The 18,091-nt window shown below is 41.1% G+C and overlaps 2 protein-coding genes across 5 annotated transcripts in view; both read left to right on the top strand.

Annotated features, from left to right (window-relative positions):
- Positions 1 to 1,546: 1,546 nt before the first annotated feature.
- Positions 1,547 to 9,094, top strand: LOC126391287 (uncharacterized). Its single transcript, XM_050045940.1, has 7 exons — positions 1,547 to 1,608; positions 4,922 to 5,116; positions 5,285 to 5,401; positions 6,182 to 6,238; positions 7,459 to 7,674; positions 7,921 to 8,043; positions 8,508 to 9,094. The coding sequence occupies exons 2-7, from the start codon at positions 4,940 to 4,942 to the stop codon at positions 8,571 to 8,573; spliced, it is 756 nt and encodes a 251-aa protein (XP_049901897.1). The 5' UTR covers positions 1,547 to 1,608; positions 4,922 to 4,939; the 3' UTR covers positions 8,574 to 9,094.
- Positions 9,095 to 14,181: 5,087 nt separating this feature from the next.
- Positions 14,182 to 18,091, top strand: part of LOC126391280 (transmembrane protein 176B-like) — a 35,871-nt gene continuing 31,961 nt past the window's right edge. For 3 of the 4 annotated variants that reach the window (XM_050045923.1, XM_050045922.1, XM_050045926.1), the window contains exons 1-6: positions 14,182 to 14,320; positions 14,398 to 14,592; positions 15,042 to 15,161; positions 16,504 to 16,560; positions 16,800 to 17,009; positions 17,474 to 17,596. In XM_050045923.1, the coding sequence (XP_049901880.1) occupies positions 14,416 to 14,592; positions 15,042 to 15,161; positions 16,504 to 16,560; positions 16,800 to 17,009; positions 17,474 to 17,596 (687 nt within the window). In that variant the 5' untranslated portion in view covers positions 14,182 to 14,320; positions 14,398 to 14,415. The remainder of the gene's footprint in view (positions 14,321 to 14,397; positions 14,593 to 15,041; positions 15,162 to 16,503; positions 16,561 to 16,799; positions 17,010 to 17,473; positions 17,597 to 18,091) is intronic. The other variant, XM_050045921.1, reaches the window with a different exon arrangement.

Here is an 18,091-nt window from a genome sequence, read left to right on the forward strand (position 1 = left end):
TGGAGTGGGAAAACCTTTTCTGGCCTCAGTTTACACGTCACCTCACAGAGCCACATATCTTAGTACCAGTTTACTGAAGAAGATCTGCATATTAGAGAAAATGTTACTCACTATGTAACTAGAGAACAACATAGAGAGTTTGTTACTAAGAATGAATTTTGTTGGTACCTCAGCCCATCTCATTGGGGCTGTCAGAGTTAACACAACAATATTCACTATAGAGCTGAGGCATTTCAAAACATACATGATATTTGCCAGCAGGCGGAAGAGAAAAGAAATAAAAAAGCTCTTACTGAAAGTCGTATCTGTTTACCGACAGTTTCAGCTTGTATTGATAAGATTGGATTATCTGGGTCAGAGCCATTTATTCAGATTTGCTGCTTGCCAAAAACTCACCAGTCCTAACAGATAAAAATCTGATATACAAGAGTAAACAGGAGTGTAGCGCAGTAGGCTTGGGTGGTATTTACTTTGTCATGCTTTCATACCTTCCTGACATATATATGATATATTTTACTCTGAAAACAAGTATCTAAAAAGATGTGTTCCAAATTCATCTCTGTGAAAGAGTTGAATTTCTTGATTTGCAATTTTAAAAGCTGAATTTGAAGATATTTTCTTTAATGTTCAGATTCAAAAATTTAAAGATAGATAGATAGATAGATAGATAGATAGATAGATAAACAAATATTGTTAAAAAGGAATATAAACAATATTTAAAACAAAGCATCAACATTTACAAAAACTGCAATAAATCCATTTAATAAATATGTGGCATAGCATGAGATCAAATTAAGAATAGTATTTGACGTGAAAATAAGATGTTTTAATTAATCAGTATCAATTTGACTGAAACTTAGTAATTTATGTTATTTCAGACGTAGATTTATTAGTTGAATTAAATGACATAATTGAGGCTGAAACCCAACAGAAACCAAACTATGATATCTTTAGTAAAACCTTTAAGTTTTCATTGTGTCCTTGAGTCCTGCTTTTGAATCTCACCACTATTGCAGCCAGTCACTCCCTGACAGGAACGATATTGTCGGACTGACTATTGGTGCTTTCACAATATATTTAAACAATGACATTTTTGATAATCAACAGTAATGTAGACATAATGACTAAGTGGGTAATGGCAAAAAATAGAGCAGCTAGATAAGCTCAGAAAATTACATGATTTTACTGTAATGCAGCCTTTAAAACCAGGAAATGACAACACTTACAATATCATGATACTCAACAGATAAGACGATATCTTGCCTCATATAATAATATCAATATAATATTGATATTTTCCAGTTTGAATATTAAGCAACAGTTCAATATAACAATATTGGTATCTGAGCGATCTGCCACCTATATCCATAACTCATGTTTACCGAAAAGTTTTTTTATTTTGGACCTCCTAAATTTAAAATAAAAATCGTGTCTCTCAGGTAAGGGTTAAGCGTCTGCCTCAGGATGAGGGGGAGGTGCTGAGCTGCCAATCTTTCCTCCTCCTCTTCCAAATATTAGGAACTGTACCAGTACAGTTTGCAGACAGATGCAGTTTTAGGTGAAGCTCAACCTGTCGGCACTGCTGTGCTGCCAAACAACCAGAAACAGGTAAGACAGCTTTCGTATATTAATGTTTAAGTTATTGCATTTTATCATATACAGTATCAAAATGTTTCAGGTTGAGCAAAGTGTGTTCACTGCATGTTTAAGATATTTCAAACAAAATGTAAACAGGATTTTTACGATTTTGAAACTATGTTGGATGTAAATTCACAAAATGTGTCAGAGAGGTTAGATTTGTTTGTTTTGTTTTATTTATTATAGAATTATTTATCTCAAACTATATTCTCAGTGAGATAAGAGGTGGTTCTCCTTGAGTCGTGAGAAGGGACCACAGTTTGTTGACAAGAATATTCGCCATGCGTCATAATATTATCAGAGGAGTGATGGCGTGGGAAATGCTTTATGGCCTGAGTTAACACCGTTACCTTACAGAGACAAATACGTCATTGGTAACAATTTACTAAAGTGAAGTGCTGAATTTTTGTACAGTACAGTACAACACAGTGACATAAGGTAGGCGCGACAGGCCCCAGTGCATGCTATTATGGACATATCATCTCATCAAATGATCAGAGACTTGACATTGGATAACATAAACATACATATTACCCAACAATGATCGTTGCATATCTGTATATGTAGAATAAGTATATAATTTTGAAATAGATTCTATTGATTTTACAAAAAAAGAAAAAAAAAAAAAGACGAAGATGGGTTTGCCTTTTTCAAGTGCACATGTGTCCTCATATGAGGACATCACACTTTGGGTTTACTTTACCTTATACTTCATTCTACATAACGTAGACCTGTTGTCCTCATTCATGGATGCTTTTTTGTGCCATCTAGTGGTAGTAAGACCACAAAACACTAGGCGTTTCTCAATACCAAGTACTCCAAGTTTGGACATGCGCACTTGCGAGTTCAGACTTGGCAAGTTCGACTCGGGAGTACAAACTCCCAAGGATGGCTGCCATTGCTGCTAGTCTGTGAGAAATGCAGTTTGGAATACCTGTCTGTCAGAAGTCCACACAAGTCACCTCCCGATGCATCCCCAATGGAACGGGCAGAGCAAGTTCACATCCGGGCATTTGGACTGTACTTGGCTGGATGCGGACTTTGAATTGGAACAGTACTTGGGCTGCGACTGATGACGTTTGACAAGTCCGCAAGAACACAAGTACAGGCAAGAACGCAGATTGAGAAACGCCAACTAATCCATGTAAAAACAACACGGCAGCCATCTCTGCCAAGTCAGTCTGCAGCCGACCCCTACGCAAAAGTGGACAAGGTCCACAACCTGATCACGTTATGGTTGAAACTAAGCTAGGACACTGTTAATTAGGAAGTACTCGTTTGATATTAGGACTTTTTTATCGTCTCTTTTGAGGACATTGTGACAATATTGCGTTTTTCTAAACTTATCGGGTCCTACTGATCCCAAATAGCTAGGAGAAATTAAAAAGCATATCAAACAAAGGTTTGGGTCTCAGGAGGATTTAGCAAATGGGACTGTTTTTAATTTAATAAGAGTTCTTTTATGAACACAGGCATATTTCCAAGTTGGCAATTACTCATAAAGGCCAGATCTGCACCCAACACATTGCTGGAGGGCCCACTCCCTCTATAATCCCCTCCACCTCATGGCTCCAGTGCGGAACAACATATAGAGTTTATTTACTGTATGAATGAAGAATGAATTTGGTTCCCACCTCAGCCCATTTCACTGGGGCTGTTAAGCGACAAGTATACTTGCTGCGTCGCCAAACGTACGCGTACATGGTGTGCTGCACCTGTGTGTATACTTGCTGCAGCACGGACGTTCGTCGATGCAGCCAAAGCGCCTGATACTGGTGGTCTCTGCTAGGGGCAGACCGCAGCACTCAGACACAGAGGTCGCGAAAAGCGAAGAAGGCGGTGACAGTGCATTTCCGGATAAACACAAACATGGACACTCTCGATGAAGAGGAGATTTATTGCTGTTAAGATCTCGGCAGAGGAAAAGACGTTGTCTCCGCTGCCATCGGAGATGGTATGTGCGGCCAACCAATCACATGGGGAGTTTGTTTCCCTTGTTTTACCCATGCGATCGATGAGGAAAAGCACAGGGAGTTCTTCTTCTTTGGAGTTTTACGGCGGTTGGCATCCGTTACGTTGCATTACTGCCATCTTCTGGGTCTACCTTGCTCCTACATCTTTCATTCCATTATATCCTTTTCACCAGTCCACCTCCGACCTCACGTTCACAGTCTCTAGGTATACTTCGCACGAGTGCCTCTAGTGTTCATGTCAATATTGCATCTCGCATACGCGTCACGCTACCTCGCAGCAAAGTGTGCGGTCTACGTGCCAAACAACCGCAAAATACGCGTGGCACCCAAACGTGCATGAAAACTGCACGCGTTTCGTGCAGCAAGTATACTTTAGCCTTTAGAGTTAACAACACAACAAATTCAAAATGTTGCATTTAAACATCCATCCATCCACTTTCATCCGCTTATCTGAAGTGTGGTCACGGGGCAGCAGGCTGAGCAAAGCACCCCAGACGTCCCTCTTCCCAGCAACGCTTTCCAGCTCCTTCTGGGGGACCCCAAGATGTTCCAGGACAGATGAGATATGTAATCCCTCCAGTGTGTTCTGGGTCTGCCCCAGTGTCTCCTACCAGTGGTAGGAAGTAGGATTTAAACAGATAATCTTAAATATCACCTTCAGCATTTGGTAGGTTCCAATAACGCAGGAAATTACAACTTGTAGTTCCTTATAGTCTTATAGTCTGCTTTATGCTCAGCAGCTGTAACCTTTAGCAGTCATTTACTCTACAATCACTACAGAACTGAGGCATTTAAAAACATACATAGTTTGATATTTTGTCGGCAGGCCAAAGAGAAAAGAAAAAAAAGCTCTTACTTAAAGTCTTATCTATTTACTTAAAGTTTCAGCTACGATAAGACTGGATTATCTGGGTGGGAGCCATGTTAAGATTTATCGCTTACCAAAACTCACCAGATAAAAATTTGATATACAAGAGTACACAAGAGTGAAGTGCAGTATGGCTATAATACTTCTGGAAAAACTCAAAATAAAAACCCATAAGTCAAAATACTTTTTGAGGAATTGGTTAAGAATAACTTAATTAACGGAAAACCCCCAGGAACCAATCAGAGGCCATCACATGACCCAGATAAAGGCACGGCAGGTGAAACAAATGGACAAGCTTGTAGAGAGTAATGGTAAATCACAAAAACAAGTGAAGTCTATATTCTCATTGAGACCAGGATACTCTAAAGCATCCAGTCGATGGATCCAAAAAGCCTCCCTTTGATTAAGTTTCTGTATTCCGTCACCCTTATTCTGTTTCCAGCCTCCAGAAGTGATCAGGATGTCAGTGACCATGAACAAGGCTGATGGACGCACAGTGGTCACTGTGGCCTCTGACCCCAAATGTGCTTGGCCTCCTCTGTGTCAAATCCTCAAGGCCCTTTGCTTCAACCCACTGTGCTGCTCTGTGTCCCAGCACCTGAGGAGGGTCCAGGGTACCTCTCAGTCAGCTCTGGGGGTCAGTGCTCGGCTTTCTGTACCTCTCAGTCAGCTCTGGGGGTCAGTGCTCGGCTTTCTGTTCCTAAAGATGTTTGGTGAAATTCAGCCGTTGCAAATTTTGTTATTCCATTTTGATCTATCTTCAACACGATATTTTAATTTGTATATTATGTTTTTGGCTCCGCAGGCTACACAAATTATGGTTGGGGCTATCAATGTCTGTCTCGGGGTCGTCATCAGTAATAACACTGAATCCTCATGGCAGTTCGTGATGGACTGGTATCCTGTTTTGCTTGGACTACTGGTAATCTTGTTTGTTATTTAAGCACTAACAGTTACAAACCATAGACTGTAGATGGACGACTGACCTCCACTGTCAAATTAAACAGCCAAAATATCTTGCATACGACTGCTGCCATCTTGTGCTGGTGATGTCATTTGGAGTCAGAGTCTGCGCAGTAGCGAAGCTCACATTATGACTGTTAAGGAGTGTAGGACTTTGAACTTGACTTGGGACTTGCCTGTATTGACACGTGCAGTTGTGACTCTTCCTATAGGCGACGTGGGCAGGTGCCAAATGTGCTAAGTGGGGCACTGGACTTGGGACTTGACTTGGGACTCACCTGCAAAGACTTGAGACTTGCTTGTGACTTGCAGGGCAATGACTTGGTCACACTTCTGCACATCACTAAATAGAACAGGTAAGAAACACAAAACGTTGGACAATCAGAAAGGTTTTAAACGTATCCACAGGTTTCTCAAAATCATTTACCTACACTGTAACAAACATCCATCACACTTTAGAGGCCGGCTGTCAGGTTCAACTTTGACCTTCTGTACTTGCCCTAATTGTGTGCGCACCATTTCCCTGCAGTTAGGAGTCGTTATTGACATTTCAGGTGTGGTCACTTTTGGTTTTATCTCCAAATAAAACTGTACCTCTCTTGCCCCGATGGATGTGTTGTAATGGTTTTGCCGTGTTCTCATATCACTCTGTCAGTGATAATAGAAATAAAAATATTGAGTCAGGAATCGTCTGATAGAGTGCAGTTTAAATAACGTCTTTCCTTTGTCTTTTCTCCAGTTTGCTGCCATTGGGACCTTGACCGTGTTGTCTGAGAAGTATCCCAGCCCCTGTCTGGTGAGGTGTTTATCTATATACAGAAAAGACCTCAGTATGCTTCAAACTAACTACGTCGCACAATGTGTTTATACCTGTTCAATACAGTCACACTGGAAAGGCGTTCGAAAAGCCTGCACAACCTAATCTATAGGCACACACTTTTCGTGTGTAAAGTGTGTATATGGATAGTTGGGACATGTCCTCATATATGGACTCTAGTGTTGTCTGCGTTGTGTTGACATGAAGAGGCCCAGACTGTGGATGTCTTTGGAAGCAGTCTCCGTTCATTCCTGACAACTTTGACAGCCCTTCATAGGTGGGGTACCCCCAAAGGTGAACATAGGGGCACAGAAACTGAGTATCAAACGTTCCACATAAGACAGAGAGTGAGACAGAGAGTCGTTATGTTGTGCTAATTCTTGTCTCGTCTGTGCTCTGATAAACAGTAAATTCATCACATTCAGTGCCATGTTGTCGCTGTTCTCCAAGCTACTGTTGCTGCAGTCTGGTTGCCATGGAAATAGATTACGTCCGACTATTAACCACGCTCCCATTCTCCCATTAGCTGTTTAACAGGAAGTAGCCTAACACTTGCTGAACACAAAAGACACAAAGGAGGATGGAAAAGCAAACTGTGCCTACTTGTGTGCTGACTCTGTAGAGATAACATTGAAAGAGAAATGTTTGTCTACAGGAGAATAAATATGTGACCCTACCTAACCCTAACCCTAACCCAACTGGTCCAGCCACGGGGTCCAGATTTCTCCTTAGTCATTTGTTAAAGGTACACAGTTTAATATATTCAGCGTCATACTTCAATTTGGCCATAGCATCGAGCTAGTTTGTTGTCTCTGTCATGTAGTTGTCTGTAAGTCACTCAGTCTACAGCAGGGAACGACACTTCAAGAATCACTTGCGGTCCACTGACTTTTGGGCTGCGACCCACCAGTTGGGAACCACTGTTTCAAAGCATACTGAGGCCTTTAAATATCTTTGCAGTCTGTACTTCCAGTAGCTTGCTCCAGGGCTCTTTGGTGAAGTTGCTCGGCATTGTAAAATGAACGCCCAGGTGCGTACTGTAATTCTTCTGTTAATTTGTGCATCATCATACCTGTTTTTTGAACTGTAGGCCAAATTACAGCTGCTATAAAACATCTGGACCACACTGTAAAGCTGTGGCTGTGCTGTGTATTGTTTGATTCCAGATGCGGTATTAACTGACATCTTTTCTACTTCAGGTCACTGCCAGTGTGATTGCAAATCTGGCAGGAGTTGCTTTTGCCGTCGTAGCCATCGTACTCTACCGTTTCGTCATCTACTTTGGATTGTCGCTGTTGTGCTACCGTTGGGATTGGGATTACTGGTACGGCCAACGTATAACAATGCCTCCAGTTCCATCTGTTGCAGAGAAGATCATGATGAATAAATGCCTTGAGGCAAAAGCATTGGTCCGGGTAGGTGTAGACGACACTTAAAACAAAGCTGTGTAACTGCTGAGTAAAACATTCAGAGCTTCACTTATTATTATAATAATAATAAGTTTTTAAATGTTAATAAAACATGGCCAAACATAAAATATGCCAAAGTCTGGCGGGGTGCTGCAATAAGCTAAAAGCCAAATATAAAGCAAATGTACAAAACAGTGTACCTGACTGGTAAAGATTTTAAAGCTGTCACTGGTTCTTCATGTGTCCCATCAGAATCTTCTGCAGAGCATCAGTACTGTGCTGGCCATCATGTCGGTCCTCCAGCTTTGCCTCTTCATCAGCTCTGCTGTTTTGGGCATCAAGGCTCTGAGGAGGAGTCAGAGGGAAACAAACAAGGTACAGGATGCACAGGATATATGGATTTTTTAGCTGTTTAAAGGTCACCAGACAATCACAGGGCGACACATAGAGACAGACAACCATTCACACTCACATTCACATCTACGGACAATTTAGAGTCACCAATTAACCTACATGTCTTTGGACTGTGGGAGGAAGCTGGAGTACCTAGAGGAAACCCACGCTGACATAGGGAGAACATGCAAACTCCACACAGAAGGGCTCCCCCACCCCGTATTCAAACCAGGAACTCTTTTGCTGTGAGGTGACAGTGCTAACCACTGCACCACCGTGCTCCCTATACGCTGGATATTCCTATCTTATGTGTGCCTCATCTCTGAGTGTTTTCCAAATGTGAACGTCCACACCTGTGCCTTGAAGCTCTCCTTGTAGAGACCTGAGTGTCTGCTTTTTTGTGAAGGCTTCACTGTGTGACTACGTTTGTGTGTTTTTCTTTTCAGGACACTGACGACCCAAATCTCTACAGACTTCCCGTACTGAAGGAGATCTCCACCATCACAGCTTAGAGGAAGTGCTGTTCTCTGCTATCATGAGTTTAAGTCTTACGCATTGTTGAAAAGTACAAGAGACCAAATATAATAAAGGTTTCTGTCACAGTTTCTTCAATTCTGACACATTTAGGTGCCTTTTTGTTTGTCATATCACTTGTACGTGTAAATAAGATGTTGTGCTATTGCATTGATCTGTCACCGCTCCTTCAACAAAATGGGGCTCGCAGTACATGATGATACAATATAATATCTTTAAGTGAAAAAATACCAAGAATAGGCACGATTCAAACAACTGTAACATAACACAAATGTTGCCTGCAGCTGCTTGATTTTTAACACTGATTTCAATATGTTTGATACAGTAACTTTAAATTCTACTGTTGTTTTAGCCACAAAATATAAATCAATAATTCAAAAAAGGGGGTTTCTCCACTTGGACAGTTTTCCAGGCAGTGCAGGGAAGTCCTAGAAACTGTGTTTACATAGTAATGACATAACATTTACAGAATATATGATTAACAAAGCTAAATACTGGATATTGTAGGTGGGTCGGTGATGGGCTGTGTCAGAAGAACTGTTCAGACTCTTCACTAAAGTAAAAGTGGTTATACTACAGTGCAAAAATGCTACAGAATTTACAACATGTAACTGTAATATTTCACAATAAATTACATATTACCACCTCACAGGCTTTTACTGTGATATTTAACCAAATTCAGAATTTTATTGTGAAATTCTGGCAGGTAAATATAGCAATTTTACAAAACTACACTGTTAAATCACAGTCATATATGGAGTTTAACTGTGCGATTACTGTCAAATACAACAATTCTATAGGAGCATATTGCCAAATCACATGAAATGTACATAAACTATGAAGTTACGCTTAAATTCAGTAATTTACATGAATGTAGTGTTAGATCAGTAATGTAATGGGCTTTAACTGTAACCATTTTTCAGGAGTCAACTGCTAAATCACATTAATAGGCATAACTACTGTGAGATCACAGTATACAGCTGTCATTTCACAACAATTTACTGTAAAATGAACAGTAATTTACTGTGAAAGTAATGCAACTGGTAGCTAGTGATTGACCCTTTTGCTAAGCCCTGCCCCTTTGTGATGGTCCAACAAGCTGTTGCATGGATCCCACACTGTAACTAACGTCCAACAAGCTGTTGCATGGATCCCACACTGTAACTAACTGCACTCCCTGAGGAAATATTATCATGTTTGGACAAATGAAAGAGTGATTCCAGAGAGAAGCAGACAGAGGGGTCTACAGTCTGTGTTTGAAGGATATATCCAGGATGTCAAACTAACTCAGCAGCAACAACAGGTTAAAAAGACAAAGACAGTTAGAAGCTAAAGCCGAACTATAGGCTACAGATCACAGTGTAAAGTGAACCACCACATCACTGCTGATCGCCACACAAGACAATGAATATAAAGGGAAACTTTGCTGATATTGAACCGGCTGTGTGGCATCACAGTGTGTGCAGATGAACCTTGTTTGGCTTCACCCCTGTGCCGCTGCCAGCACCTGGACCTCCACCGCTGGACGGGCAGGGATCTACAAACATTGTTCATCTGAACGGTCCGATTGGGTAGCAGGAGATGGAGACGAAGCTGGTCGTGGCAGGTTTTCTGGTAGAGCAGACGTGGAGAATCTGAGACAGAGAAAACATATCCGATGCCCAAAAAACGCCAAAAATGCAAACGGGTAAAAAGGTCACAGAAAGATGGCCTTGACGTCTGTACCACATGGGAGACTGAACGATCTGGCAGAGTCTGGATGTCTGAGCCAGGGTTTCATACTGTGGTGGCATGATTGGTAGATGAGGTGCGGGTGAGTAGGAACAGCAGCTTGGCAGGAGGAGAGAACCAGCAGTCCATGTCGAGCTACACACAGACTTTTATGATATTTTCAGTAAAGGCTGTTGTATCATACACCTGTCTGTGTGGAGTGAATGATCGATATACAATGGTTGGACTGATAGATGTACATAGATTGGGTAACCCAGATCCACATGTCTAAACATGAGTAATGAATGTATGAATATTGACAAGACTGTGAAACTGTGTGTACCTGACAAATTAAAATACAAAGAAAATCTCATTAAATTAAGGAGATTAATTCAAACTGAGCATAAGTTTTAAGTACAAAAATAGAGAAAATGTGCTTTAGGTGGCTCAATTGCAACACGACATTACAACTAACCCTGCCAGGTGGAAATTTTACCAAGCCTAGCTAACACTGGCTAGGAGTTGGTTACATAGTTCAAAATGGTGCTGTGTTTTAGGCAAGAAGACAGTTATTAAAATGATATATGAGTCTGATGCGGTGACTTACATAGACAGCTCAGTCATCAAGAAACAAGTATGACAAAGAAATGTACATAAATTGGCCAAAAACACTCTTTGTTACTGAACTCTGCTGACACACGTTCAATCTCTGGAATTTTGCAGGTCACTGATTGGTGGTATTGTGGTCAGCTGGCCGGAAGCACGAAAGGATTTTGTGTCACCACTTAAAAAGCATGTTTCACAGTTTACCCCACGTTAGGTTGTGGCCCGCTCTGGCCTACAAGTAGAATGTAGGTTACCTCAGAATTTCCCCCACTGGTGCTGGGGGAATTTGGACCCCTAAACTTTCTGGCTATGGCCCTGCAAGATTGTGAAATTAGGGCATCAAGGTATCCACATCTGTGTTTGATTAGCTGCATAACAACAAACAGTTAGGTTTCCTTGTAGTTTCCAGATCAGGGGAGGTACTTCTGGTAACAGGTTGGTATTCATCTTGATATCCAGCCCTTCCCTTTATCCAAACAACGCAACAACTGCAGGTTACAATCAGCCACATTTTGTCCAGTGTGGTTTAGTTTTTCCTGCTACTCTAACAGCCATTAACAGGTAAGTGTTTTTTTCATGTTTGAATCCGTTTGCCGTAAGCCGTACAGTGCTTTTCAAGTGTGTTAACGGCTTAATATTTAAAGTTTAAACCCACTGTGATATGGCTTAAAGTCTTGGTAATAAAATGGACTTAATTGGATGGAGTGCGGGAGATTTTATATTAACATCGAGACAACTCGCGTAAAATCCAAGATGGCGCACAGCTTCCTCTACTTACCAACGGCTGAGCTGCTCAGTGCTGCCAGTGGTGGCTGAAAACTATATTATTACTAATATAAAATTGTAATATATGACAAAAAAGCACTGGCGATTTTCAGATTTAATATTTTGTTTCAGTCAAACTGAAAGGTAAAAAACGAATGTCAACGCTCAGCTAATGCAATATAGCTTCCGACCACCGGCGGCAGCACTGAGCATGATACTGTTGAGCGAGAACTGCGGTCAGTGAGGGAGGAAGACGACGGCGTTTAGCTGTAGTTACATACAGTGAAAATATGCCACAGTTTGTTGAAATAAATCGTGTTTCTGTCTGGAGAAATTAACTTTCAACACTTTTCCATATGAGTTTCAAATGGTGACTTTTTCTCTTTCCACACAGACCGTACTACACTGGTCTGTGGCTGAAAAAAAAGTCACTAGCGTTAAGCTGCAGTGACTAACCACATATAACCCCTTTCACAAGCACCTTTAGCATCCTGAACTCTAATGCAATTTAAGAGTAAATACCCTAAGTTAAAATAGAACCAACCAGTCATGCAATAAATCATGTTTTCAAAGAGGTTATAATGTTCAGTTTTGTTTGAAGTGTTTTAGACAGCGGTTAAATTAACTTTATGGTCAGTTTGGAGGATGTAGTTTGTGGTGCAGTTGAACTGTATTGCCTCACACAGAGAGGCGTCAGTGTTATTTAGGTCATTGCTATTAATGGGGTGGACAAAATAATAAAAACACCTGTACTTCCCAAAAAGTGTGACTGCTGCATAGACATTTAGGACTGTGCTTACATAAAGTTTGGGGGACTCATTATAGACCTACCCCTGTGGTCATTTCACACACAAAACTGTCTCATTCACCCATCCTCATACAGGGAAAAGATACAACATCAATGCTGTTATTGAATGTGCTACTGCTAATGCCATGTCATTTATTGGTAAGACCAGTAGACCTTTAAAAACTGGTATTGCCAAGCACAGCAGTACTATCCGGCACAATTGTTACGGTTACATTGTTACTAATAAGCTGAAATGACAGCTGTCTGTATGTAGACTAACTTAGTTTGACACTTATGTTAAAATACTTTTAAACTTAACTGCTGGCTGAGACAAATACAGGGCACACTCCGAATCTTCTGCGTCATCACGCTAATTTGAATACATTTTCCGGAACTTTGAGGTGCGGTGGAAACGCAAACCACACAGATTACCAGGAATTCTTTTGCCCAGGTTAACAAAGTCCTGGGAATAAAAGTTCCTGGAAATGTTGGTGGACAAGGGGCTAATGTAACATCTCTCAGATGAAACAAAACACTTCCACTCAGATATGTGGGAATTGAGGTGATTAAACATCCATTCAGAGGAGGACACCAAATGCTCAATGAAATTGTTCTGGATACATACTTTGAGCACTTTGGCCAAACATTGCCGGTCCAGCAAACAGTATACACATATATTGTCTTTCTGTGTTTTTCTAACCGGTGTCATGTGTCCTCTAGAGACTCTTTCTAAGGTCAGATAAATAGACAGAGGTGCCTCTAGTATTTTCATGAAGGCTATTCAGCCAGGAGACTATGTATGACGGCTATTTAACCAGATAACTTTGCAAAATAATATATGTGGGATATAAAATGTGCACATACTGGTATTTTGCCCTGATATATCCATCAAAAGTATCCATTGTACAATATTGGGCTACATGTGGGCAACAGATGTGGCATGTCACATGACTGGCTCAGGCACTATGAGTATTTAAGATGGCGACTATCTGTTATTTATCAGAAGTCTGAGAAAGAGATGTAGACTCAATCCTTCTAAGCGAGAGCTGCTTGGTCCGCGGACTTGTTTTCTACTATACCAGATGTTTCTTTGGTCTTGCTCCCACTCCATTGGACATTACGATGTGCGTGTCTTTTGTACTGTTTTGGACTTTCAAAAGGAGTTGTATCAATCACAGCAGCCGAGCTCATCATATCCTCATTTTCAGTTCCTAGTTTGGGTCAAGCTCTAAAAATGCTGAGTGTACAAATTCCAAAGATGCAGCTAAATAGCGTATTTCATAAGATCCTTCCTGTCTGGTAAATACCAGTGTTGTTTATTTCTCCAGTTTATAATGAGGGCTTTCTGTTACAAACTCTAAATTAAAATATTTAAACATACAGCTGTTTCTACAGGATGCATAGTACTCCTCCTGCTGACTACACTGATCTGAATTTGTGGCGTGCCACTTTAACTTTAATAACAAACACACCTCTTCATATAAATCCGCAAAGCATGAAGTATGATGCTGTAAAAAAAATCCTACACATGCATTAAAACAACACTACAGGAAGACGTGTCACATAGTTTTTTTTAAAAAAAAAAATGTCTTTAATAGTTCTATCATTTATTATTCAAGATTTTACTACAGTGTTGTGGAAACTGTGCTGTACACGCCAAGTTTTGTAGCCCTAGGTGCAGGGCTTGGCAGTGAGCTTACCAGGAAACCACTCCCACATTCACTACCAGAGCAGCCATTTCACACAGCCGTGGCAGAGGAGTAGATAAGTGGAGAAAGAAGTTGCATTTGTGAAACAGTAGGTCCTGGGGAATAGGAGACAAACCAGCACAAGTACTAAAGTGTGAAGAATCAACAAGTACGTAAGGTTAAAGACTCAGCAACAGCACTCTAACCTGATTCACCAAAGTTTCTGTACTCTCTTGTTTCTTTCAGTCCACAGGAGCAGGCAGGATGTCTATAACCATGGCGAAGGCTGATGGGGTCACTGTGTTCACTGTGACCTCTGACCCCCGAAGTGCCTATCCTCCACTGTGCCAAATCATCAAAGGCCTCTGCTACAACCCTGAGTGCTGCTCTGTGTCTCAGCACCTGAGGAAAGTTCAGAGATCTTCTCAGTCAGTACTCGGGGTGAGTTACAACCTTTATATGTTTTATGACCCCATGAACTTCAGCTTTTTTATGCTACAGTGCATTTTTATGATGTATTTTTCTTCCCCGACTTCATTCTGATTCAACTTTGAGTGAAAAAGTTTTTTTAGTGGAATATTTTAGCTTAAAACAAATTGTTGAAGTCTGACAAAAGTTATTGTTGTAATCACATTACCGTCACATTGTTATAAGAAAATGTTTCCATGACACTGTCACCACTATGTGCCTGCTCTGGCGATCTGTCCAGGTTGTACGCCACGCCCCTCGCTCAATGTCAGCCGGAATATGCTCCAGCCCCCGCAACCCCCAACAGGATAAGCGGTTACGGAAAATGAATTAATGACTGAATAACCTTAACAGTGTCATCTGGTAACCGTCGTTATACTGTACAGGTGTTTGTTGTTCATGCTGTGTTTCCTCCTCCACAGGCTCTGCACATCATGGTTGGATTGTTCAACATCGGCCTTGGAGTGATCCTCTTTTGCAGCCACGGTGGCGCCTCATACCAAATGTTTTCAACTGGGTTTCCTTTTTGGATCGGAGCATTGGTAAGGAAGTTAATGCTGTCATTTTTCTTTTATGTCATAACCAAAGTCCAACAGAATTTCTTTATAAAAGTCTCTCCCAAAGTTACAGTAAAGAGAAATATAACTTTCAACAGATCCACCTCACGGCTCGGTCACACGGGACAGTCTGGATAGACACTCTGAGCTCACTTTGAAATGTCAGATGACATGAGATCTCCAGAGCCAATCCCAAGGATCAGTATCCAAGATTATCAGCTAAAATAAAGCCAAACAACGTTGGTACTGTAGCTACTGTGTTTTGCCTACCTCACAGAATTCCACCAAAACCTAACTGTTTTTTGTTATTGGACGGCTTAATCTCCTAGATTGTGATCTCGCCTGATATCAGACAGCATCATCAATGTGTTTCACTTTGTTTCCATCTTCAGTGTGCCATTGCCTCCTCTCTTACTGATTTCCATGGGGGAGGGGGGATTTGATTTCCTCTAACCAAAAACTAGAGACCAAACGTATCTGCTTAACTCAAAACACACATTAAACACACATTAAACATGGCTTAATAGAGACAATTTCAAACACAAGTGCACAAATCAGCTTCAGTATAACTCACAGCATTCACAGACAAACACTTGTCTTTATCTGGACACATTTTCCCCACAAATACAACATGCTAACGTTTTTAGCACANTTTTGTGGAGGCTTTATTGTCTTCACAATTTATTGTTTCTTATCTGTGAAATCAAAGTAAATAAAAGCTTTGTTTCCACTGAGGGAAATGGTTTCAGCTTACAGAAACAAACAGGAAGTCTGCATCACCGTGACGTTATTACAGGCTACAGTGTAGCTACGCTGCACGCTCTACGTCGACATGGAGCCTACGGCGTCGATTTAATGCAGAAGTATAAATTTCCTTTGATGTGTAGCCATGCCAATGTAGTACTGGTTCTCTCAGGGTTTCAAGAGTGGAGGACAGCAAAGTAAAACAAACTACAATGCCAGGCAATAAAGACTTGTCGATTAAATACAGTCGCCATTGTTGTTATAACTCCTCATTGGTCCTGGCACACCCCTTGACAACAGCTTGACAATGGTGTCAGTTCTGCCCATGGTGCTACTTGGATCAATGGATGGTCAACAGAAAAAAAACGCTGTTTCATCACGATGCTAGTAGAATCGAAAACAGCTCAACTCAACTCAACTTCATTCATACAAACATGCAGCCCAAAGTGCTTGTCTAGTTTCCCTCTTGGTGCTCAAAATGCTGTTCACTCAGTCAAAGATACTAGAAATAACATGCATATGAATTTAAGTGTTTGTGTGGAGGAATGGAAGTTTAAGATTCTGTTTTTTGTCTTTTCTCTAGTGTATGTTGTTTGGCATCATCGGCATTGTGTCTGAGAAGTACCCCAGTCCATGTCTGGTGAGTAGTTCAGCTTTATCTTATTGTCATCTTACTGTTTTATTTCAAGACCAACAAAATGGAGGATATTTTTTTAATTCAATTTTTTTGTTTTTTTTATTGGAGAGGGCAGAATATATCTTCAGTGTCTTGCTCCAAGGCACTTTGGCTAGAATAAATACTCGCCATCCAGCTGTCAAGGGTGAGATAGTCGATGGCTTTATAAACTACATTGTGTGTTTTTGTGTCTTGTGTTTTAGGTCATCTCCAATGTGATCCTGAATCTGACAGGAGTTTCTTTTGCCATTGCATCCATCGTACTCTACAGCAACAATATAACAAATATCAGTATGTGGTGGTTGTGTGAAAACCGCGACTATAACTATTCACTTGATGCACAGACTACAGATCTTTCTCCTGTGGAAAGGCAGATGAGGAAGGACTGCTTGGAAGGCAAAGAGTCGGCTCTGGTAAGTATGGAAAATATCATCTCAGCAGTGAAAACACAAGTTGTAAAAGTGATGAGAGGAAAATATGGGGCTTTAATTATTTTACAGATATTGTCATAAAGGGGGCGGCATGGTGATGCAGTGGTTAGCATTGGAGTTTGCATGTTGTCTGGTGACCTGTAGGTCAAATAGGAACACATTTATTATGAAACAAACAAATCTGTTTAAGGATCAGAAAGTTCACACTGTCCGGGGCATTGGTAGCGTAGTGGATAGTGCCGGCGCCCCATGTATAGAGGTGACGCCTCGCTGCAGCAGTTGCGAGTTCGACTGCGGCTTGCAACCCTTTGCTGCATGTCGTCCCCCCACTCTCTCTCTCTCTCTCCCCCATTTCTCACACTGTCCTGTCCATTAAAGGCAAAACGCCCCAAAAATAATCTTTAAAAAAAAAAAGAAAGTTCACACTGTCCGTTGTGTCCCACCAGATGCTCCTGAGAAGCATCAACGCAGTGCTGATCGTCCTGTCAGCCCTGGAGCTCTGCCTCGTCATCAGCTCTGCCGTCATGGGCATCAAGGCTCTGAGGAGCAGCGAGAAGGAAGAAGACAAGGTAGAGTTTTCTTTCATCATTTCTTGTTTAAAATTTTAAGTGTGAACAGGGTTATTAGAGCTCACATTTCTAACTTTTAGGATGCAACCTTTCAAATTGTTGACGTAAAATCATCTACTTATTGCACATCAGTTAAAGGAATAGTTCAACATTATGGGACAGAGGTGCTGGTTGATGGATTTGTTACCTTTTGAGGGAGCCAGGTTCGCTGTTTCCCCCTGTTTCCAGTCTTTATACTAAGCCAATCACCTGCTGGCTGGAGCTTTATATTTTGCATGTAGACATGAAAGTGGTTTTGATCTCCTCATCGAATATAAAGTCGTTTATGACAAAATTACTTGACGACACTGACTCTCGTGAGGGAGAGACGCTGTGCTGCTGCCAGAGGAGCAGCTGAATGAGTTCCCTCTGAGCGGTAAGTCACTAAAAGAGTCTGAGAAGTCCGGGGCTGTTCATAAAACATTCAGGACGCCACAGTTTATTCCACACTACTGA

This window comes from Epinephelus moara, chromosome 6, assembly GCF_006386435.1.
Source record: "Epinephelus moara isolate mb chromosome 6, YSFRI_EMoa_1.0, whole genome shotgun sequence".
In the NCBI taxonomy this organism is placed as follows: domain Eukaryota; kingdom Metazoa; phylum Chordata; class Actinopteri; order Perciformes; family Serranidae; genus Epinephelus; species Epinephelus moara.

Bases quoted from the DNA above. Each gene is read 5' to 3' on its own strand.
- LOC126391287 (XM_050045940.1), top strand. From the start codon at position 4,940: ATGTCAGTGACCATGAACAAGGCTGATGGACGCACAGTGGTCACTGTG. The intron at 7,675-7,920 runs GTAGGTGTAGAC...GTGTCCCATCAG, and splicing joins AGGCAAAAGCATTGGTCCGG to AATCTTCTGCAGAGCATCAG. The intron at 8,044-8,507 runs GTACAGGATGCA...TTTTCTTTTCAG, and splicing joins GTCAGAGGGAAACAAACAAG to GACACTGACGACCCAAATCT.